Source organism: Acanthopagrus latus, chromosome 6, assembly GCF_904848185.1.
Source record: "Acanthopagrus latus isolate v.2019 chromosome 6, fAcaLat1.1, whole genome shotgun sequence".
Classification (NCBI taxonomy): domain Eukaryota; kingdom Metazoa; phylum Chordata; class Actinopteri; order Spariformes; family Sparidae; genus Acanthopagrus; species Acanthopagrus latus.
Genome location: NC_051044.1, coordinates 7,479,001 through 7,503,582, shown reverse-complemented (window position 1 = coordinate 7,503,582; position 24,582 = coordinate 7,479,001). Strand labels below are relative to the sequence as shown.

General features: G+C 44.2%; 1 protein-coding gene and 1 long non-coding RNA gene across 4 annotated transcripts in view; one reads left to right on the top strand and one right to left on the bottom strand.

Moving 5' to 3' along the window:
* Window positions 1-24,582, top strand: part of LOC119021344 — a 63,148-nt gene that overhangs the window by 5,532 nt on the left and 33,034 nt on the right. For both annotated transcript variants that reach the window (XR_005075534.1, XR_005075533.1), the window contains exon 2: window positions 6,254-6,470. This is a non-coding gene — a long non-coding RNA (uncharacterized LOC119021344). The remainder of the gene's footprint in view (window positions 1-6,253; window positions 6,471-24,582) is intronic.
* Window positions 3,707-22,916, bottom strand: si:ch211-286o17.1 (hematopoietic progenitor cell antigen CD34). 2 transcript variants are annotated; one of them, XM_037101575.1, is made up of 8 exons: window positions 22,677-22,916; window positions 11,770-11,877; window positions 11,026-11,267; window positions 9,984-10,076; window positions 7,659-7,779; window positions 7,411-7,463; window positions 6,303-6,452; window positions 3,707-5,152 (listed from the first exon to the last, which is right to left on the bottom strand). In XM_037101575.1, exons 1-8 carry the CDS (start codon window positions 22,762-22,764, stop codon window positions 4,964-4,966), a joined length of 1,044 nt encoding a protein of 347 aa, XP_036957470.1. In that variant the 5' UTR covers window positions 22,765-22,916; the 3' UTR covers window positions 3,707-4,963. The 2 variants fall into 2 exon arrangements, with proteins under 2 accessions (XP_036957470.1, XP_036957472.1); XM_037101577.1 differs by having other exon boundaries at window positions 11,026-11,264.

Below are 24,582 nucleotides of genomic sequence, written 5' to 3'. Positions count from 1 at the left end.
ATATATAGTTTTCCAATAGTTTAAGATGATTATTTGTATGCTATTTTTTCCTCACATTTGCAATAAACTACCTGAACTACTTTTCTGACAAAATGGCAAAAATCTAGCACACCATCATAACAGAAAGATATTCTCTACTGTCTTGGAAAGAAAGCTCACGTACGTTGATATAATCTGTCTCGCACCACACGGACGTGTATCATGCAAGTCAAGACGCAGTCGAGTGTTTTAGTAGCAGACAAAGTTGAGTCTGTCTGCACAGTCCCAGCTGACCCAGTGCTGTCCCTTCAGTGAGAGGGCCCCACAGCGGTGACTGCTGTTGGAGCACTGTGGCGTCTTCCCTTGGCTCCAGGCTTGGTAACGCATCTCGTCCCCGTTCATCCACAACCACTTATCAGGCAGGAAGCGCAGGCCGGTCCACACATAGTCTGTCAGGGCTTCCCTGCTCGTCTGCAGGGTCTTAACCACAGCTGACTCCCCTTTCAGACTGGCCAGGTTAGTGTGGTTGCTGCGACAGTGCTCCAGCGCCTGCTCCCAAGTCTTGTTTTCCTTCACCAGAATCAGGCTGCTTTTGAAACAGTAGAAAGACAGTTGGATGTCACAGTTTTTTTTGTGAAAGCCAACAGCTGTCAATAGCACACACTGGCCTCCTTTATCAGTGTCCAAGTCTGACCAGCGGAAGAACGATGCATTTCTCCCTCCAGACCACCTCCATGTTTCACTGGCATCTTTGTAGAGACCGATCCAGCCATGCGTATAAGATGGAATATTCTTGAGACGGTCCAATTCTCCCTGGTAGCTGATGGATGACAGATCAGTGTAGCGCTCTCTACAGTGTTTTTGAGCCTCTGACCATGTCTTTGATTGAACAACAAAATGATTGGTCCCATACCTGACACAGAGAGCAGCCTCAAAGAGACCTGTGAGAATCAGAAAGTTGAGAGCACTTCTCTTCATATTGTGTCACTGTAGATATTCCCCTCTGTGGAATTATCTCATCTTGTACTGTCATGGGTCTTATACACTTGAAGGGGCAGCAGGCACCCAATCACAGCGCATCCTTGGCTCTTATGGAAATACACTGGATATCCCAAGACATAAATACACAAATTCAGGACATTCAAATATTTACAAATAAGACTAAAGGGGAAGTATGATACCAGCAACGTGTCAGACAGCTGAGAGGTTATTTGGATTCACGACACTGGTGTTGCACTCAGAAACTGTGGGGCCCTCCATTTTCTGTATTACGTTCCTTTAAAGCAGCCACAGACATATTCTGACTGGTCATCTGTACTGTACATCACAGCTCTATATTTAGATTGTGGACAACAGATATTATGTATTTTGGTCAAGTTTAAGTTGTCAGAAGTTTGGGATATGCAGTACAACTGTATATATTTACAGTCCTGCACATCACTGTACCATCGAGACCAAGCCTGTCCTCACAACTTCAAAAGGCAAATTGAACGTTAAGACTTAATTTAACGGGTCAGGTTAGAACTAGGTTTGGGTTCAGGTTTGGGTTTTGATGGTTGAGGTTTAGGATAAGGGGCAAAGGAGGGTACGAGACTGTGTATGTTCTACAGCTTGTTGTCTTCAGTACAGCTGTGCAGTTTACAATATGAAAAAGGTTATTTTACTCGAGCTGGTGTGCAGGATTTTTTTAATGTAGGTTTTAAGAGTTTCTGTTCATAAATCAAGTAAACACAACACAAGTAAGCCAAAGACACAGCACACAGATATTGTCAACAATCACAGATTATGAGTCGGGCACAGTTACTACTTACAGAGAGAGCAGGCTTATTTACACATGCAGCACATTATGAAAGCGACCAGCTGTTTGAAAGACAAGCAAAGAAATAAATAGGTCGAACAAGCTTAAGGCAAGAAGAAAGGCTTGACAAACATTTCCTGAATAACATAGAAATGAACAAAATCAAGAAGTGAGCATTGGCCCTTTTTTTTTAACAGCAGATGCAAAATATGGTCTCCTTACATCTGCCTGGCTTCATTGGTTTCACCACAGTTGCAGTTGCATCTTCTGAATATGTTTGTAAAGACGTATATCAGTAACAGCTCAAGCGAGGATCAATATAGATATAGTTTTCCAATAGTTTAACATGATTATTTGTATGCTGTTTTTTCCTCACATCTGCAATAAACTACCTGAACTACTTTTCTGACAAAATGGCAAAAATCTAGCACACCATCATAACACAAATATATTCTCTATTATCTTGGAAAGAAAGCTCGTGTACGTTGATATAATCTGTCATGCACCACACGGACGTGTATCACGCAAGTCAAGACGCAGTCGAGTGTTTTAGTAGCAGACAAAGTTGAGTCTGTCTGCACAGTCCCAGCTGACCCAGTGCTGTCCCTTCAGTGAGAGGGCCCCACAGCGGTGACTGCTGTTGGAGCACTGTGGCGTCTTCCCTTGGCTCCAGGCTTGGTAAAGCAGCTCATCCCCGTTCATCCACAACCACTTATCAGCCAGGAAGCGCAGGCCGGTCCACACATAGTCTGTCTGGGCTTCCCTGCTCGTCTGCAGGGTCTTAACCACAGCTGACTCCCCTTTCAGACTGGCCAGGTTAGTGTGCTTGCTGCGACAGTGCTCCAGCGCCTGCTCCCAAGTCTTTTTTTCCTTCACCAGAATCAGGCTGCTTTCAAAACAGTAGAAGTACCGTTGCTTGTCACAGGTTATTTTGTGAAAGCCATTTTCTGAACGTGACACACACTGACCTCCTTCGTCTGTGTACGAGTCAGACCAGCGGAAGAACGATGCATTTCTCCCTCCAGACCACCTCCACGTTTCACTGACATCTTTGTAGAGACCGATCCAGCCATATGTATTGTCGAAGGAGTTAATATTATTGAAGCGGTCCACTTCCTCCTGGTTGCAGATTGACGACAGATCAGTGTAGTGGTCTCTGCAGTGTTTTTGAGCCTCTGACCACGTCTTTAATTGCTTGACAATATGATCAATTCCATACCTGGCACAGAGAGCAGCCTCAAAGAGACCTGTGAGAATAAGAAAGTTGAGAGCACTTCTCTTCATATTGTGTCGCTGTAGATGGAATTATCACATCTTGTACTGTCATGGGTCTTATACAGTTGAAGGGGCAGCAGGCACCCAATCACAGCGCATCCTTGGCTCTTATGGAAATACACAGGATATCCTACATACACAAATTGAGGACATTCAAATGTTTACAAATAAGATTAAAAGGGAAGTATGAGATCAGCAACGTGTCAGACAGCTGAGAGGTTATTTGTATTTACAACACTGGTGTTGCACTCAAACTGCGGGGCCCTCCATTTTCTACATTATGTGCCTTTAAAGCAGCCACAGACATATTCTGACATAAAAGGCCTGTTCTGGATGGTACAGAGACGTGCAGGATTGTTAATACATGCAGTTGTATTGGATATCTCAAACCTATGACACCTTAAAGCCTGTCCTCACAACTTCAAAAGGCAAATTGAATGTTAAGACTTAATTTAACGGGTCAGGTTAGAACTAGGTTTGGGTTCGGGTTCAGGTTTTGATGGTTTAGGTTTAGGATAAGGCGCAAACGAGGGTACGAGACTGTGTGTATGTTCTACAGCTGGTGTGCAGGATTTTTTATATATGTATTCAAGTGTTTCTGTTCATAAATCAAGTAAACAAAACGCAAGTAAGCCAAAGACACAACACACAGAGTTATTGTCAACAATCACAGTTTATGAGTCGGGCACAGTTACTACTTACAGAGAGAGCAGGCTTATTTACACATGCAGCACATTATGAAAGCGGCCAGCTGTTTGAAAGACAAGCAAAGAAATGTGTACCACTCACATAGAAAATGTTTTATATCAACAGGGAGATAAAGGCGGTCCTGTGAATGCTGAACCTGCTTTATGTTGTGCAGGAATCTCATGGCAGTGATTTTGTTCACCAGAGCAGCAACATAAAAACTGTGTGTTTTTCATTGTTCTCTGCATGTCACCATTCCCAAAGACAGTACTGAGAGTGGGAAGAATTAGCATTAAGAAACAAAAAGTACACTAATGTGACCACAAAACTAAAAATGTACTTTGCAACTTATCCCAGTTACATTTTGACTAAAGTCAGAAGTTGTCAAGGTTAAGTTGTCTGTCTGACGCATCAAGGCAAATAGTTCACAGCTGACTTTTCCATGTTATGAACAGCTCGGCCACATTATTCCATAAAGACGTGCTTGTTGCTCGCTATCTCTGAACTATTTTGCACATTCCTAATTCTGTGTCAACTGGTCTTTACAACAACAAAAAGCAATTTCTTGGGAAACAATCTGCAAGAAAAGCATCAAACTTTGATTAATTCAAACTTGACAGATCGCTTTCGTTTGGTTCTTTTTTGACCTTCTCACGCTTAATAGATTGAACAAGCTTAAGGCAAGAAGAAAGGCTTGACAAACATTTCCTGAATCACATAGAAAAAAAACAAAAGAAACAATCAAGCAGTGAGCGTCAGTCCTTTTTTACAACAGTTACAAAAAATGGTCTCCTTACAACTGCCTGGCTTCATTGGTTTCACTGCACCACAGTTGTAGATTGAAATAATCGAGCATTCTCTGCTTGTTCGTCTGGGATCAACAGCACATGTTTGGCATTATTTGGTGATTTTACAAGGATTGTTACAACTAGACAGAAGTCGGGGCAGCTGATTGAACTGTTGGCTCCTCTTGACACCAGCGCAGGCCAGTGATCCCAATCTTTTCACATTACAGGCATTGTCATTATTGTCGTGAGCTTCATCGTTGTTGTCGTCGTCCCGAGAGGCGCATGTTGAAGAGGGGAAGAGGGAAGGTGAATGTATTTGATGGGTTCTTGTGAGTTTGTCTCAGTGTGTGGACAGTCTCTGAGGCAGCTGAGGGGCTTGTGGGTGGTGCGTCCCAGTGGGTGTTGGGTAGGACATGGAGGTCAGGGGTGTCACGATTCACATCTCCGTGTCAGCCACGGGGGTCTGGGTGGCGGAGTGTCCGTTAGTGGTGGGGGCGGGGTTGGTCCCATTTTCCGGTGGGGACTCGCCGTTGACGGTGGGCTTGTCGAGGGGCTCCTGGGGCAGGGGAGCCACTGACACCAGGGTATTGGCCTGGTTCTCCTCATCCACCTGGTAAGATTCGGCCTAAGGAAAAAAAACGCAACAACGCTGACCTCAGAGCACATCCAGGGTTAAGAGACAAACATCGAGTTTCATTTTACTGTTCAAATTTGACATGCAAACAAGTGGGTGTTGTTCTAAAATAAACAAATGCATTCTTGGTTAACAAGGTTTATGGGTTTCAGCTGTGTGTGCACTTAGAAGGGTGTCGATGACTGTTTTACTGTCGGGAGGTTAACAAAGCACGCTTGTTGCTTCTAGCTGAACATATGAGGCCTTTGTTAAAGTTTGGTGTGTCCGTCAGAGGGAACTTTGAGGGTCATATTTGACACCTGTGACACTAAAAGTATTGAATAAATAAGAGAGCAAACAAAGCCAATTTGGCAATCCATTCCATCCAAACCATCACATGGGTGTGCCCCCATGTGTATACGCTTTTTAAAAAAAAAAAGTGATGTCATGAGCTTGAGAGAGAGAGGAAAAAAAAAGAACTAGAACCATCTGTAGCCCCCCTGGCAAGAGGTTGAAGTAGAGAAAGCACTCAGCGCTGCTTTCAGTTAAGGGACATGTGAGTCAAGCATGTCCTCCCCCCGAGTGAGACCGCGGGATAATAACCATACGTTTGACCTCAAATCTATATGCTCTCCCTTCAAATACCGTAAACAGTGCAGGGTAAGATTTCCTCCATGAACTGGATCTCATGGAACCAGATTATCTTAGGCTAAGGTGGTAAAGGCCGTTGATTCATTGCTGCCTCATGTTAGATTTCTTTACTTGCGGGGGGGGGGCAGCAATACAGGGTGGCACGAGGAATGTATTGCCATGTAGCATGAATGATAACAATGAGGGTAACAATGAGTATGTTCACACACCCAGATATTACTGTTTTGGCTGTTATTGCAACAAAAGACAATGTTGCTTCTATTCTTAGTACATGGCTAAATTAAAAACCCCATCTGAGGCATATACTCAGACTAATATCACATTGTCAAAGACTAATATTGGCATATTCCACATCTTAATTGGAAAATGCAACTTTCAGAATAAGTCCCTGTTTAGAATATCCATATCTGTGTTAAGAGTTTAACAGCTGTAGTGCTTCTCTTCTTCTTTTTTTCCCCCCAGCTCATTAGACATAAACAATGGGACACACCTTCCTTTTTTCTCTACTCACCAGTCTGACTCCTTTGGAGTTCTTGCGGTGGGTCTTGAGGTAATAACCAGCTACCAGCAGTGCAGCCAGCAACAGGCCGGTCAGCAGCAAGGACACCAGCACCAACTTGGAGTTGTTCCCCCAACGAGGAGCCGCCTCCATCACATCAGTCTGACAAAACAAACGAACGTGAGTCAAGTGTTCACATTGTGTCTGTACCAAGTAACAAAAAAAAAAAAATCATAGTACCTCCAGCAAACCCAACACATCATGAGACACTCGGAACAGACTGAATCTGACAGACATGAAAACATGAAACATGATGCACATGCTCAGATGTGCTCGAGAGGAGAACAAGGCAGAAGGGAGATTGTCATTATCCGGTTACTGTTTTGTCTACTGTGACTGAAAGTTAGAAGGGAAAAAAAAAACAACCCCACCCAAACCTTTTTGTTTACGGATATGTGACTAAAGAATTGGCAGTATTTCCTTTGGCTTCAAGGCAGCGTCAAAACAAAAAGATGCCAGTTAGCAGAGCGTGGAGGGTATAATAAAGAGTGACTGTTTGGCTGTAACGCTGGTAAATTGCTAGAAAGGGCATTTCGGTAGATGTTTGAGCAACAAGCGAAATGAAGAGCGTGTCGAATGCGAAAGAGACAGAGGGGTGTGACGGGCACACCCATAACCCAAGATCGGTCCCTAGGTGCTAGGAGAAATGTTTTGCAGCTGACAGGCGGATTGTTTTGTGGTCTTTTTGTTTGTCACACAAACTGTCAGCCTCGCAGCTTGAAGCCTTTGGAAAAGTCTCCAGACTCGGTGTTTTTCTCCTCCCTCGTGTGTTTTTCCCCACATCTAGTTTCATCGTGAGTCAGCCGGCAGAATTACAGCGGCTGAGCCTTTTTGCATATTTACAACCTGATGCGTATTTTACAGCCTCCTCGTGGTGTGATGTTGGCTGGACATGTGACGGTGAGCACCAGCTTAGTCAGCGCCTCGGTTAGCCCGTAAAAATATGAACTTGAATGAACCACAGTGACACACGTACAGTAATCATTACCCTACAACCCTATTTATAAATAAAGGGCAGGATAACATGCAGAGTACTTGGTTCATATAAGTGTTACTGTACCTTATCTTTGATGTTGTCATTGTTGAACTTGTTAGCCATGCCGGCAACATCATCTGCGAATAAAAATAAAAATTAAAAAAATGTGCATTCATAGACGTAGACATGCTAAATAAAACTTAGAATGCAGCCGCACATTGGGGTTCTTATCTGAGGCTCAAAGATATTATCATCTGGATGCGTATGAGGTGTAACAATGTGCTATGTCCAATTGTTTTATCCTAATTAATTACCAAAAGAACAGAACTGACCTTCAACATATTTTCCAGACACAAGGATTTCGTCTGAGTTGTCCTCCTGGAAGATCTCTAGTTTACAGTCCTCGCCACACAGCTCCTGCTGAACACTTTCAATTTTCACCTTTGTGTCTTCCTGCAAGGAAAACAAAATGAAAGGTTAGCTTGTATCAGAGTAATTTTCATTTCAACATGCAAACAGTTACATTTACTGGAAATCTAGTTTGCATACTTGTGACCGTGTGACATCGAATGCAGCGTTCCAACGCCTACTTTCAATATCACCTTGAATATTCAACCACATCCAAGGTTGTTGTAGTTAAAACTAAAACTTTAGACAAGAAGACAAGACGAACTGAAACAATAATGTGTACTTATAAAAACTAATCATCATGAGGAAGCACTGATGTGTATGTTGAGACTGGGATGTTCGAATGACTGCGTGGCCCCTTACAAAGTGTTCTTCTTCTGAACTTCTTCAATCCTGCCTTTTTCAAATACCCCTCATAGTATTATCGAAAAAAATGAAATTAAAAAGCATATTTTGAATAGAAATAAATCAAAAATATAACTCTGACCCCACATCTAATCCCATCAGCCCTTTTCTTTTTTTTCAAATGTGTCTTTAATCCAATAACAGTTATCACAACCATGTGCACAACCTTTTCCCTGATGTAACTTGATCCAGACATCCTAAATCTGCCTAACTGTAGGAGCTCTTAATCCCAGTTCTGGAGAGGACAGATGGTTCTATTACAAGACTGTGTAGCTCCAGGCCAAGACCCAGTGACCTCCATCTGGAAATATTTGTTTGTAACGTGCTCCTCATGTGATCTCTGTGCATTTAACTACATTATGACATTTGATCTCAACATTTTCTCAGCAAAGGCAGTAAAATTGCATACTTCGAAACACAAGCTGATAGCTTCCGTCACTCGGGCTGGATCGAGACATCATCCAAACCTGCTCTATCTACAACCTCCTCTCATACAATATCTGAGATCGGGAAAAACAAAAATGACAAGAGTCCATTACAGAACCAGATCCAACTAATAATAAACAACATAACTGTCAAAGCCTTCAGAAGTACTTCAACTGCCATCACTGAGAAACATTAACTTTTACATAATAAAGTCTTCAAGAATCATCCGAATGGAATCAACCTATAGCATGTTTATAGGTTAGCCTGGGTTAGGACAAATTGCCTTTTTATGGTCGACTACACCGTGCATGACTGTAATGGGGTAAACGGGCAAGTTGTAGCCATGGTAACAACAGCACGACAGCACGGTTACACAAACTCAGTGCCTCATCTTAAAAACTGCGGCAGGCTTGAGTCGGGTTTGGATGTAAGAACTCAGTTACTAATCTCTGTGGCTTCAATTAAACCCATAATTGACTTTGAAATTATATTGCAAGAAATGCCAAACCTTTTGAAACGGTCCATTTCAGATCCCAGTTTAGTCTGCTTTCAAGTACTGACATTTAAAATTGGTTAGATTGGCAGTAAATGACCCGATATTAGGTTGGACGAAGCCAAAATAAACAAATTCACCAGCATAATGATGGAGAGACACTCGGCTAAGTTGAAGTCCGTGTGCTTGTGTGTGTGTGTGTGTGTGTGTGTGTGGCCTCTGTTGTTTATTCTACCGCTTACAGCTCTTTATGCAGCGTTTGAACGTTGAATAATGCATTTTCTGCTCAGGCTCAACTCAAATCTGGCGGGATCGGACCTCCACATAGGCACTGCGATTCCTGGAGACCTCAAAGCTGTTATCGGTTGACACTGAAGAATTTGTGTTTTCTGAACACAAACACACACCCACGCCGCTGCTTCAGGCCTCTGTACATTTCGCATTCTGCCCACCCATCCGTTGCTCCACTCCCTCTGCCCTCACAGCCTTATCCATGCAACCCTGACTCACATGCAGCAGCCATTTCTTTGGAACTTTCATGTCCAAGAAATAGACCTTAAAAAAAAAAAAAAGGGCAGGCAAGGTTTATCTGTAGATTCGCAGATTTATGGGCCACAGATGTAACAGTCGCTGCCCCTTAAATGCAGAAGAATTTCATGCTGAGCTTATGTGAAGCGATGATAGCCAACTGGGAATTCCATCAAAACCAAGCTAGAGACTATTTTCCTTCCCTTTTTGGTTCGTGTGGACCCTTGACAGGTTCTTTCAGCCCTCTCTGCTGTATTTTCATTACCTCTGAAAAATGTTAAACCAAGAACTCCTTCTTTTCTCCTTTCTGTTCTGCCACACAAATTGGTTATTATTTCACACCAACACAAATCTAGATTACATAGAAGGACAGAAGGTGTTTTTTTCTTGTACTTACACAGGTGGATGAAGCCTTGAGCTTCAGTTTGACAGCGTTTTTGTCCTGCACCGCCTCTTTGCTCACACAGACAACATCATCCTTTGGCATCGGCTGCAGAGAGAAACAAGAACTGCTTAATTATCGCACATCGTTCCCTATGCAGCATCCTGCATATCATCAGCGTGTAGAGAGGTGTTAGGTCTGTGGATGATGCCTTTCAACATGTTGCAGTACGCAGCATGATGGACATTTACAGCTGAAATTTAAGATGTATCCAAATGTTTCCCTGTAGCACAGCATATTTTGTAGGTTGGTAACAAAATAGTTTCACCATCTCTGATTTTCCCTTTTGTTTTCCCCACCGACTCGTTATGGGATCATGATCAATTATTCATTCACTACAAATTTGTATCCAAATTTGTCTGGAAGCGAAACATTTGTAAACAAGACAGGACTTGCAGCCCACAGAGACGCACTTCTCCACATTACATTTTTAATACACTTACTTTTCTGTGCAAGAAATACCACTGTTGTTTCTTCTCAGCTTGTGCACCATTTGCAAATATTGTTATATCTAAATGTCATTTAAAACATATTGATGTAAAAAATGTATGCCACCATGCCAAAATAGACCAGGTAATAGATACTATTGATTAAGTTTATATACGTTGCAGGCATTTGTATTGTTGCAGAGATATCTACAGATAGCAAAAGATAGCATGCTAACCCGCTAGCCCCGACCCATCACGCTCCTGTTTGAGTTGTGTGCACACCAACACTCCCCTCCGCTCCGAGTTCCTAGTCCAGACTGATAGCTGCACAGCTATCACAGTTAGCAGCGGTTAGCAGTTCCTCTGGTGAGATGCTGCCCCCTATTTGTTTGGAGTATGCATTCAACAGGTGGCCAATTCTTAAACATTACACCTTTTTAAAGAGGATCTTCTTGAATGTGAGACACTCATCAGTTACTATAAGATAACATGTCATCAACACAGCAAGACTGCGTGTCAACATCAGTTTATTACAGGCTCAGTGCTCTGCAGGAACTTCTTTATCTTACCCGTGGTACGTTGGCGGGGCCGTCGCCTCTGGCGGGCATCGGTGCGTGCGTCTCCTCGGCCACTTTTTCTGGTGCATCAGTTTGCACCTCAAATTTTATCTCCACTCCCTCGCCTTCGTCCCCCGGAGCTGCAGTTTGCTGATCATCCTCGTCTATAGCTATTCCTGTAGTCTGCTCAGTCGATTGCAGAGGTCCCGGGGTAGGGAAATCCATGACTTGGACTTGTGGATCCTCTGGTTCTGCTGAAGCAATTTAAGTTAATTTGATGAATATAAAATTGTGCACATAGGCAGATCATATACTTCACAGTTTATTAATGTATTTTGAGGTTTGCTTTAAAGTGGAGACACGTGGTTGGTTTGAGGTTATTATAGATATTATACATTTGCGTCTGGTGATGTCATTTCAGTTTGCATTACGGTAGTACTGCTTGTTTAGGACATTTATGTTTAAGTTATTATAGCTCTGGCCTGTTTTTGTCTTTATAATATAATTCAGTCTTTTAAATCTTGATTTATTGAAGTTAGTGGTGTTATTAAACAAGACTTGTGGTGGTGCTATGTGTATGTCTTTAATTAGTAGGGATGCATGATTGACTTGGCTGTGTTTACAGAGGGTTTGAATATATCCATATTGTTGATTTAACTTAAATCAATCAGCACCAGTACACACACAGATTTCCCATCAGTGGATCAGTCTATAGTGTTAACCTATAACACATCTTTACAGAAGAACATTTCTTACCAGGTGCTTCGGTTGCCATTGGAATCATGTCTCCTCGTACATTAGCCTTCACATCCACAGTTGGCGCCGGACCCGTGACGACTTCCTCTTCCTGTGCCATCACTCCAGCTGTAACATCAGAATGAAACCTTATGTCGCCTTGTTTTGAAACACACACATTTCGAACTAAATCCTCAATTGCGAAGCTGCGATGGCATGCAGTTAAATCAGTGAGAAAAACTTTTTTTCGCACACTGGCATGACGTAAACCCTGGTGGACCGATCCCTCCTCTGCTCTGCCTGAGCAAATAAACTGTCCCTCAGAACCAGACCAGGACTGGTCCTCCGAGGCCAAAGCCCTGACCCCCTGTACACTCCCACTGGGATGAATGCTATGAGCTTCTCAGGGAAATCTGTCAGCTTATAGAGAACACGTTTTGAGGGATACAACGGCTTTGTGCCAAATGTTCAATATTATGCAGTTGCTCATACCAGAAAGGTTTAGTTCAGACTGGATGGATTGATATGAGTTCTGTTTGGCTTTTAAATGCCGTTTTGTGGTTGTCTGGCAGCACTAATGCCAGGGTTTATCGTTTCTGTGCCAAACTCCACTTGTGTTCACTTTTATGGGACAGTTTTCCATTTTGCAAAACGCTTTAAAGGAAAGCTTTGCCTTTCTCTGTCCCAGCCTCCACAGACACATTTTATTTTCCTAGGATGGTGATGGAATTATAGCCCATCCCCGCCCCCTTACCCCGACTGTGTTGGGTTTGACATCAACAACGTTCGTTCACTTTGACTGGACAAGCAAATCATAAAAAAAAAGCCTGGTTGAGAGAGGGGTGGCTCGAAAAACTCAGATCAGATTGTAAGATTAGACTGCTGATCAAACATGAATCGGGAGTCTGATACTGCATTGCCTGCTGCTCACCTTATATCTCTTTACAAGCATATTTTCGTGTACTGTAGTGTAGCTGTGATACTAGAACCTTTTTGATGATTTTGTGTCCTGCTTGAAAACAAACAAAAACCCAGCGCCGCCCAGCTTGTGCAGTAGTACCCAGGAGCCAGAGCAGTTAGTGAGCCCAGTATATTTGTGGCTTTCTCCATAGACGGCACATTTTATGACAAGCCATCTCTCTAGCGGTGAAATACCCCTTTAATGGTTTAATGTCCAAACAGAAAACGGATGGGATGTTCTCGTTCGATGTCTGTGGCGACTATTTTGTGATACAGGCTGATGAGAACTGTAGTTTTCTCTTTTCGCGTGGCGCACAGCTACACATAAATGCTTCTGTGAGGTTAATGGGTATTTTTTTTTCCAACATCAGCTTGTTATCATCCTGTGAGTGTGATTTGATGAAGTTGTAACTGATGGTAGTAGCTCCTAGCTTGAGCTGTCTGCAGTTTTTTTTTTTTTCTTTGACGAGAGAGCGACTGAATCTTCATATCAATCATCATCGTATTGAGGCGTGTGAAAGCTCTTTGCTGAGCTCACAGCCAGATTTCTTTGTGTCCCTTGAGCCCTCTGCAGTGATGGAAGATTAGGTAATAGATAAGTAAGATAACCGACACCCTCAGATTTGTGGATCGTTTCATGAAGTCATTTACTTTGAAATGCAATCTTCCACACTGAGGTTTTTTACAAAAGATCTTGCGGTCACAGTGACTCTCTTTGGGCTGGCCACCAATGGGATATAGAAAATAAGATCCTGAAATATATTAATGTGGAGTGGAGTGATTTTTCCATCAGCCCTGTTAAACGGATGAATGCCCTGATTAAAATGAGTCACTGAAAGGTGCCAGGTAATGATGCCATTGAAAACATCACTTTTTCCACATTTTTGAATAATGTAATCGGTCATTACACCCTTTTCCATTTACAGGGAGTTGTATGACTTTCAAGAGAAAGTCTAGGTTCGATATCTCTTCTCAGGTTCGCTCAGCCATAAATTATTTCACCTGCGGAGTTGTAATCACCTGGATAACTTCCAGGGCTCATTTTGTTCTCTGTGCTAATTTGTAAAATATGCTGCCACACCCTGCAGCTCAGGTCAAATTGCAAGGGTAGTATCCAGACATCAAACCAGAATACCCAGCATGCATTCCTTTTTGCCAGATTTCCCTCTCGCTCTCTCTTTCTCTCCCTCTCTCTGTCTAACAACAACAGCATTACCTCACTCTCAGAACATTCCCATAATGCCTTACCGCTGCAGATCTCATTACTTCTCACTCTCTCACCGTGTTATTCCTCCCCGATGCCAGATTGAGTTTACGATTGATTTCAGGTTTTGTAATTGCAGCGTGCCGCCCCCTGTTGAAACAGATCTTACTGCCATTCTGTTTACATTAAGACTGGAGTTAATCACAGACTTTGTTTTCAGTTTGCACGCATTTGACCGTGAAGCATTAGCTCAAAAAATGTACAGTATGCATTACAAAATAAGGGTATCACAAACATTTATTTTGACAGTTTAAGATATCACCTTTTTTCCTTGCCTGCTTGACTCCTGTGTTTTAAAAATACAGCTTGTCTTTTACTGATGGTTTCCTTAACTCTGCGTACTCCCTACTTAAAGCCTCCCTTCGCCTTCCTTGTACAATGCGACTTGTTTTTCTCCTCTGTTGCCCTCCGTTGTCTCCTCTTGGTAATCAACAGTCTCCAGTCACCACTTGTGGTTTTTCACACATGAGGCCCGTATATTCACACAGTAGTGGCACTGTGACACATGTCCACCGGCTTCCTTTGATAAATCATTTTGACAGACAGGTGCCGCGAGTACAGAGTAAACGCTGTGTGTGCCGTGCCGGCAGGTGGGGCAGTAATCTCCGGGGATGTCGGCTGGTATGCTTAGTGTTCGCAACTGTCCATCGCAGCTGTCCGTCGTACAATATCAGAACGGGGGGAACAAACCGGCACTTAGTGGCCGGTTTTAAATAAATAAGAAGATACATCAGAGTCGCTGACCTCTTGAATAATTCTCCTCACCCATGTCAAACCTACATTAAAGGCGGGCAAGATCTCCTGTAGACATGCTCGGGTTTCACTACGGAGCCGGAATGTTGCCAAGTTTATCACCTCATCTCACGATCTTTGGCGTCTCTGGTTTAACATTAGGAGCATTAGCGTGGGTGTGTACCAGCGACAGGTCAAGGACTCCCTAACCTTGTTAGGCAGTAAGTCTGTAGGCTCCAGCTGCCTCCCCTCCCTCACCCCATCTCTGGGTGGTCTGTCTGTTTATTTTACCGGAAAAGGATGAGGTTTAAAGTGGGTGAGATGGTCGGGCATAAATCAGGTTTTTTCTCGTACAAATGTGACACACGGGAGTGTAAGACTGCAGAGGCTGAAAATGTGTTGTTTCAGCTCCTGTCATCTGGTGATTTGTGGCGGACGGGAGGGTGAGACTGTCAGTGACGGGTGTGTTTATTTAAGAGTAACAGTTTGGGGTTTTTTTGGGCGGCCTCTGATGGGATGTTGGGATGTTGGTGAGTAAAAGGAATCTGCATTTCTTTTTTAAAAAGGAGAGAACCGCAACGTAAGTGACATTATTCTAAGACAATTTCCTGGTTTATACAGCACATTTGATTTTGAAGGATTAAAGAGGTTTTAAAATCCACACTGTAAAAAAAAAAAAAAAAGCAGCTGTTTTACTAGCCCTGTGCTAATGATGTCATGGCACGCCGAGTACACTTGTAAAACGCGCCTGCTACATTTTCATAAAGCAAAACACGCTGGTTTGGCCTCGCAGCCCGCTCTCTTGCAGCGCTGCCAGTAAACTGTGTCCAGCTCTCTGGCCGTTCATCACTCATTACACACAAACAAACGGCCCTGACAGCCCAGAGCCCAGATGGAATGAAACCTCATATATAATTGCCTCTTATGACCAACATTTACAGAAACAGCAGGATCTGAGTGAGCACGTTTTTATTGTTTTGTTTTCATTGTAGAAAGTCTGGCTTTTGTTAATTTCAGACAAATTCCTTTTTTCTTTTTTTTTTTTTCACACATATACCGTGAATTCCTGCTAACATTGCTCGTATGACTTCACTGTATATGAAGACGAGGACGTGCAGCCAGCTTTCTTGTTTTTAAAATCAGATTGTAGCATTGATGTGTCCCTCTCGTGCTGTAATCGATACAGCGGTGTCCTCCTGTCAGCACACTTCCAGACAGCTTGCCCTCTGAACCCTTCACCACCTCACGGCCGGCTCCTCGCCACTTGATAACTCAACTAAAAGGTAATCGCTCACGGATTTGGCCGAACCGTTCCGCCTAAGCGTACTGTATCGGCCTCGCACTAACCTCAAAACAGACTTGCCTTTCATTCCTTCTCATTGTGTAATGCTAACGAAGCGGCCAGGATCTGCGTCATCAGCCGACACATCAGTCATGTGTCTCGCTATCATTGCACAAACCTAATCAGCCCTGACTCCATGTGTTCTCCAGCCCGGGCCCTGACTTCACTGCACTCTTCAAGATATTTTTTCCCACCATATTGCTCTGAGTGACGGCTGCGGTCTGGAAATGCTCTGCCCCGCAGCCCCCCCCTCATCTCTTGGGACTGCGGATGGAGGAATGTGGCAGGCTTTGGAAGAGGACAAGCCTGCAGCTCCACGCCCTTCTCCCTCCTAACCCCTCCATGTCTGCTCGCCCTCTCCCAGTCACGCACAGCTAATCTCAGGCATCCATCGAGGTGAGATGTAGGCTGCAGCCCTCACACCTCCCCACACCGTACAGTGTAATGTATAGCAACATGCCAAGAGCCTCATGCTAACAGCTACTTTCTCCTCTCCGGCCCTGCTTATAATCTCCTTGGCGTGCGTCATCGTGTATGTAAAGGCTTATGGTGCGCAGGCTCCGTATTCTTTGCATCATTTTGCATTTGCGCTTCTCGTAAAAAAAACTCCACCGGTTGAGCTCATCCGCTGTCCACATGTGTTCTGCTTAACGAGAGGTTTCCATAGAAGTTTCGTAATCTCAGATTGGAAATCTTGGCAACTACACACCCACCAGTCGCCTGGAACTACTGCACATCCCTCACCGTGCACCTTCTATTGTGCGCCTTTACACAGGAAACATGAGCCATCTGGCTTTGGCCTCTGGTCCCAGCCTGGCTTCCAGAAAAGTCGACAGCTACGTGTTCAGGAGAAATAAGCTGAAAAACCTGGCCTTATACCCCCTCTGGCCCCCGGCCTCTGCCTCTGTCAGTCGGGGAAAAACCCTTTGCTGTGTAATGGGGCATGGTGAGGTGATAATGGTCTGCACACGGTATTAGACCACCGTGTCAAAGTCCCAGTGATTGAGGCGCCACTAGCAACCTCCCTTCCGTATGAAGCATGCATAGTGAAAACATTTTTCAACTCATCTCACATCTTCCTGTCCTCCAATTAAGTTTTTGCGCCTTTGACCGTTGCCAAAGCGCATTTTTCCGCTGGCTTTAAATCTGAACGTGGCTGTCTGCTGTTTTGACTGAGTGTGTGAGAGAGTCTGTCCGACGAAGACAGCTTCTGTAAACGCTGTCAAGGCACATGGCCTTCTCTTATATTACGTGTCCTTGAAATATTCCTTTTGTATCTTCCTGCAAGGATATATGGGTGGATGCATTACTCAGTGTTGTTGAAGTGGGGTCCGTGGGAAAGGGGGAGCAGCACCCAGCCCACCAGCACAGAACGACTGCAAAACCGTTTCATTTTAAAGAGCAGTAATCAATCAAATGAGATTTTGAAAGGATAAAATAAATGTAGGCGTTCCTGAACTATAAACGTGATTATATGCCTTCAGAAATGCTGAAGTAGTCGTAATATCGGACAAAAAAAAGCATAATTGAGCTACCATTAAGTGTAATTTTCCTTCCTCTGCTGCGTCTCAATCTGCCTCAAATGTGTAATGTCACAGCGCCGCTCCAGACATCCTCTGTCATCACTCTGATGTCGACTGAATAGAAATTGGATCCTCCTCCACCCCACCCCTGCTGCACTCACCTCAGCGTGGATTTTCAAAGTAAAATAGAAGGTGGAACAGGAACTAAAAAACTTATCACACTATAATACATTTTTGACTTAAGCTTTGCTAGTCTGGCCTCCTGTGATATTTATTTATTTATTTATTTATTTATTTATTTATTTATTTATTTATTTATTTATTTATTTAGATATCAAAATAAAGGGCAAAGAAAGGGCAGACGTCTTCATCTTCCTCTGCCCAAGAAGTTTGTCGTCTCTTTCTGCTGTTTCTAGACACTAATCTGCATCATCTGCAGTGTTTTCGGAATGAGGAGAATTTTCATAATTTAATATCCTGCTGCTCTGAATTCGAATCTGAATTTGGGTGTTAAAAGCATGCTGAGGAATGCGACATCGGAGCCGGCTCCCTTAGGTTAAACACGCTCTGCAACTCTACCCTCTTTGAAACAACAGACCGCTGACCCCACTATCTTGACCCCCCCTCCCCTCCCCTCCTCTCTCCTCACTACGCCGCCCCCCTCCCCTGTCGTTCCTGTCACAACGATTAATAGCAGAACCCGGCCCATTCTTCTCTTTTGGCAGGAAAAGCAACTGGATCTCATGGTTTCAATCAGGAGGCAGCGCTCACTTCGCCCAAACGCTGCTCAGCTGCGTCGTTCACCCGAACCGACCCAGCCCGGCCCCCGAGGCCGCTGCAGCGCCTTATCGAACGCGCGGTGCCTATTTCTGGGGACCACAATCAGGAAACATGACATCTGCTTTCAATTGGGAACATTATATCACCCCACCCACACCCCCTCTCTCCTTTAAAAACACACACATGCTCACAGCCGCCCATTACAGTCTCTCCCTGCCTCATGGATTACCTTGAATGAGCCTGTCTGGTTTGAGTGTATGCAGGTAGATTGTCAGACAGGGGATCTTGTAACAGAGGGAGGCTGATCTGTGCACCGACAGCTCAGAGGCTTAACATTGATTTTAAAAGAATCTGCCAGTAACTACCTGCGCGCACACACACACACACACACACACTCACCCATCTATGGGGTCTGGAATTGAAAAACAACCATAATAGGCCATTAAGACGCAGAACGAGAGTGCACATTGTGAGTGGACTGCACTCATATGGCGCTTTTATACCTTAACAGGCAAAGTGCTTTACAATTCGCCTCAGGTGGACTCAGTCTCACACACACACAGCAGTCAAGGCGCTGGTCGATCCATCGCTGTAGACAACGTGGATGCTTTCTGGACTTCGCTTGGAGGACGCACTCCACAGATGTGTAGATGAATTCAGTGGGTTTTTATAGCGGTTTGGCCGTGTGGACGAGACAGCAATCACATTTGCAGCACACAATTGCGCGTACAGATCTTCCACGTACGCACTATCAAACTAATTTTTGTCCAACTCTCAAGCAAGTCAGTCAGGAAAAAAACAATGTACCTGTGTGATAATGGCATTATTGATCGGTTTATCTAACCTGTTCAAAATGTAGGATGATGAATCGAAGATGAAGATGTTGTGTGAGAATTATTGATTGTCAGTTAGATAGAAGTAATCAAAAAAAAACTTTATGAAATGTTTTTTCTAAATTTCTTCTCAATCCAAAAAAAAAAAAAATTTCCCTCCACACTGAAAACTGAACACAGAGTCATTATGACTCAAGTCAGGTCAAGTCCCGAGTCTTTTACTTAAAGGTCTGAGTTCAGTGTCTTTACTTTCTTGTCAAGTCAAGTTGCAAGTCATCAAGGTAGCAGCAACACATCTCAGACCCTGCGGCCATTTTCCTGTGACATCACGCTCAGGGTGGGAAAACCTCAAATGTCGTCCCATCCCCATCACTTCACCACTTCCTGATCTATCACCATCTGAAATGTTTCAACACTAGCTTCCATTAGACATGAGCTAACGTTAGCAAAGGAGTGGCCGAATGCTAACACTGCTGTATGATAGTTTTACACGATACAATAGGTGCAAAATAATTCTGAAATATCAACACACATCGTCTATTTAAGAATTGAAATGAACTGGATGGAATCAAATGACAATGTGAACTAAGGAGTGGCTGAATGCTAAATTTACCAAATAGGTTATCAAATATGTTGTTTTTTCTTGAAATATGGCACCAAATTCCCTCCAGATTTTCCCCATGCACCATCCTTTGACCTACTAATCAACAGGTGTAACGATTGGTGAGATTCCTGATGTTTACAGGATTTGCTACCCAGAGAACAGCAGCAGAATCATTATTCCAGCTCTTGAGCTTCCCACCCTGATTGTGACGTCGGAGGACAATGGCAGCCGCGTCACACTGAACCCGAGTGCACATGCAGAAGGTACGACGTCACTCTTGGGGTTCTGGAAGAACTCGCGACGGACCACCGACCCAGACACCAGTGAATGACTCTCTCTACCTCCTGAGCCACAGCCGCCAGTAGTCAACATGTAAAGATTCGTTTACTGCTTTTTAAAACATTCATTCATTTCATTTTGACTTTTCACAGTACATGCCAGCAGCTTACACTTAGGCTTTCACATCCCTCCTCTGATCTACGAGGTGTCTAATTCACAGATCAGGGAACATACCGCTTGTTTGTAAACGGAATATGGGAAAAAGTTCAAAGACAAAGCCGTTAAGAGGGAGAGTGGAAGAGCAGCCTTTCTTCTCTTAGAGGAGGATAAAAAAAACACAATCCCAGGCGAAGGAGGGGATCTCGTGTGTGAGCGTGCGTCCAGATGTCTGCCTGCCACCGCTGGCGCACTTGACTCTGGGATTTGACTTGGCTGACTCGAAGCTGCTTCCTTCACGAGTGCTCGTGTTGTTGACATTGTTTCTGAGATTCTTAGGAGCATCTGTTACTTCAGCGGGTACTACTCAAACAACGATTTACATAATTACATGCTCCGGGGGTTGCCAGCGAGGCCGGGCAGGGCTCGTTGCTTCAACCACTTCACAGCGCAGGCAGAGCTCAAACTGCCTTGTGAAAGTTGTTTGGGAGCACAGTTTTGAGGAATTTTGCTTCATCTCAACATCTCAGATGGTTTCCCCCCCCCAAAATGTTCCTGATCATCTCCTGTTCAGCCTCTATGAACCCCCTCCACTCCATGCCGTCTGGGTAACCACTACGCTCGCTAACATCTGTGAATCCGCTCTGACCTCATCACAGAGAAGTTGTACAGTTAGCCTCGTCTCTTCTCCTCTTACATAACTCTGCCCCTGCTCTCACAACTTCAGGGTTGACAAGACAATTCGGAGAGAAAGGGGTTTTTTGTCTGACTCCGGAGACAGATGTTTCATCCTGTAGTTGAAACACAGTCAAGCTTAAGTGGTCTTCTTTTTCCTTCGCTCTGCTTACCGTCTGTGTAATATCTGATATCCGCGGCATTGTTATTCATCTCTTTGACACGCGCGTTTGGCACAAACTGCAGACTTGCATCGTGTCAGCAACTTGTGATTTCCAGAGAAGGATGAACATGGCGGTGCACATCAAGAGATTGATTTCTTTTTTTTTTCTCCCCCCTTCTCTAAAAAGCAGAATGAAAGTTTTGCTGCCTGTGGTCCAGGATCTATAGGTTGAGATGATGTCAAGGCGGTTTCTTTTTACAAAGCAGATACAGCTGCCTCCCAACTGCTGATGATCTCATTCCTATAGGCTATATCCCACGAACAGGGCAGAAGGTTTGAATTAAGCAATCCAGTGTATGATTCATTTCCAGCCACAACAGAGAGCACTATAGATTATAGTACAGCTGAAGTTCATCCCCAGCTTTAATTTTTGGTGACATTGACTTGGGTTCATTTTTTTATTTGAGTTTCGCTTATCCTTCCTAAAAGTTTTTACAGATGTTTTTCCTCCACATGATACATTTCTTCATTTTCTTCCTGCCACTGCAATCACACAATCTGACTGATCCCCGGCAGAGAGCAGAGTTTTTATACGTGGAGGAACGTAAACATTGTTTGCCGCCTTACTTGACCTGCGTTTTGAGGAACGCTGACGTCCACTTATATCAGTTTTTCCTTGAGATTGGCAGGAACTTAAGCGGACAGACACCAAAAAGTGTCTTCTTTTAAAAGTTAAAATGGACTGCTTTGTGTAACTTTTGACAATTTTATCAGAAAGTTGAATTGTTTAATTGACAGTAGATGAGATCTGAAACAATGCTCACATCAGTCCGTGCTGTATAAAACGCTCCAGAACGTGATTCACGTCGTCTTATCACACTTTAACGTCACTGAATCCTCCCTGATGGCTCGCTAAAGCCCCTTCTATATCAGCACCGCCACATTTGAAATGCATATTAACGACCAGACTCCACGCCCTCCTCTCACGCACATGTCAGCTGGCCTCGCCGACCAGCTAAATATAAATACACATTTCCCAAAGTCCTTGAAGATCATGGGAATCAGGTCAATGGCATAACAGACAGCAGTCTGCAGAGAAAGGTTTGCAAATGTTATTTTAACACAGAATAGTGAAAAAGGAGGGGAATTTCAAAGAAAATGCAGAAAGCCGGAGGAGCAGATTCTAAATTTAAAAGTTCTTCACTTCAGATAACAAAGACTTCACACTGCGCCTGTGTAATTACACAACTGTTCTCTCTGAAATGATCCCTTTGTGTTTGCCATGTGTACTCCAAAGTCATGCCTTTCTGTCGGCACACTGAGGGGGGAAAAAAATCATTATCGAACCACTTTCAGAACCACATGAAGCCTCACACGTTCCAGATTTGTTGTCAGTGTGCAGACGCTGTGTTAGCATTCCAGAGAGTAAAAGGGTTGTAGGGTTAAAACCTGGATTCAACTCAAAGACCATTCAAACAAACACTCCTCCACCCCGACCCCACCCCTCCCGGCCCTCCCTCCCTCCCTCCTCCTCTGCAGATGGCCATACGATCTCACAGAAAGTTGATCCTCCTAGTTTGCATTCAGCACTTTTTTTTTTTTTTATAAACTACTTACCACTTAGGAGTGAGGCGACGAGGAGCAGAGCAAAAGCCAGCGTTTTGCAGGGCCCGTCCATGGTTCTTCTCGCGGATGATGCTGCCATTTCTCGTCCTGAGCGTGCACACGTTCCGTCAGGGCCTGAGTGAAAAGTAGTGTGAGAGGGGAGGGGGAAAAAAAAAATTGCTGGTGGAGCTGGAGCACTTTAAGGGTTTCCTCTTACCCAGAGCGGGACAGGGTGGATAAAGCACCACTTGTGTTCTGTCAGTTTTTATACAGCCCCCCCCCCCTTCCTCTTCCTCCTCCTCCTCCCTCACTGAGGCCCAGCCCTACACCCCGTCTTCCACTGGTTACTTTAACCCTTCCTCTGTGCCCCCACCCATCTAGAAGAAGCAAGGCAGATGGAGGGAAGGAGGAGAATGGGGTCTTGTTGGGATGTTGAATGTGTGTGTGTGTGTGTGTGTGTCCCAAAAAAATCCAGCGTTCTTTAAATACCAATCAGTTTTTTTATGTTTACTCTAAATATGCAGCTTCAGTGCTTGAATCCGCCATAATTAAGCTGCAGCATGTGCAGAATACATTTTGGTGATCGGTGCTCATTACTTCGCCCCGCTGGGTTACAATGTCTGCTTGAGCTGTGAACCCTGTCTGGAGGGGAGCAGTAATCCACTCCACAATGGGAGGTGACGGCTGACAATAGGCGGTGACACTCCGGCCCTTAACAGGCTTACGGTAGATAGACCGCGGAGCAGAATATCATGCTCAAAACAAAAAAGTGTTGTCCACTGTTATGCTAATGATATTAATCCGTTTCAGTGGGCCGAAGCCCCCCACCACTCACTAAGGCCATCAATCAACTGCAGCCGTCCCTCTGGTGAAGACACCACAGGATCCTGCTGAAAGCTTTCACACTTCAGAGTCCTGAAAGCCCCCCCCCTGCCCCCGCCCTGCAGATTGAGGATCTTTGCTTTACTTTTGTTAGCACTTTGGCTAGCAGTTCTCATGCTCTCTCTAAAATCCCACATCTGGAACCACTGGTGAAGGTATGCTAAATGACTTGTTTAAAAAAAAAAAAAAAAGAGAGAGAGAAAGAAAAAGCTCCACCCTTCTCGACAGCAAAACGTAAAAAGCAACAGCGAGTCGAGAAACTGGACCGACGCTACATCTTTACCATTTCTTGGGAAACGGCCTTGTAATTTGAGACCAGTCCCAGTGCCCATAGTCCCTCTTGTCCCAGTCTTGGCCCCATCCTCCTCCTCCTCCCCCTCCCTCCTCATCACCCCATTTCCTCCCTGTTACCCCTCCTTCCTCCTTGCCCAGACCCCTATCAAACATTCAGCTCAAACAGCGGGGCGCTGAGGTGGGCAATTGGCCCCTCGCTGTGACTCAAGATGAGCTTTGCTGAAAACCCCAAGAGAAAAACCAGCAGTGTGTCCATTACAGCAGCCACAGCTGGACAGCAGCAGTCATGTCACCCCAGTAAAACATTCATTAGACTGTTAGCTAGTTAAGTATTTCTGCTACTTGACTCCTCCTGAATCGCAGCATCTCGCACAGAACGGACCTTTTACTCTCAACAAAGAGCAGCAGGACAAAGCCCGGCCATCTCTTCTTTATCCTTTTGTTTATCGCTCCTTGAACCCTTCTTCTCTCTTTCACTCCTGCACGAAGCTGTGTTCCTTCATTTTGTGGCTATTTCTGTGACTTGAATATGTAACTTGAATATGGATTCTGTAACTCGGAAGGCATAATAAATCTTTGCGTCGGAGCTCCATCATTAGACGCCCAGCTTCCTCTCCCGTCTTCCTTTTGTGACATTGTTTTGGTCACAAGTGTCACAAAGAAGCTCGTCACGGTCGCAGAGCAGGAAGTCAGACACAAGACGGCGTGTCGCGTTAAGTAAAAGCATTCCTCCCTACCGTCC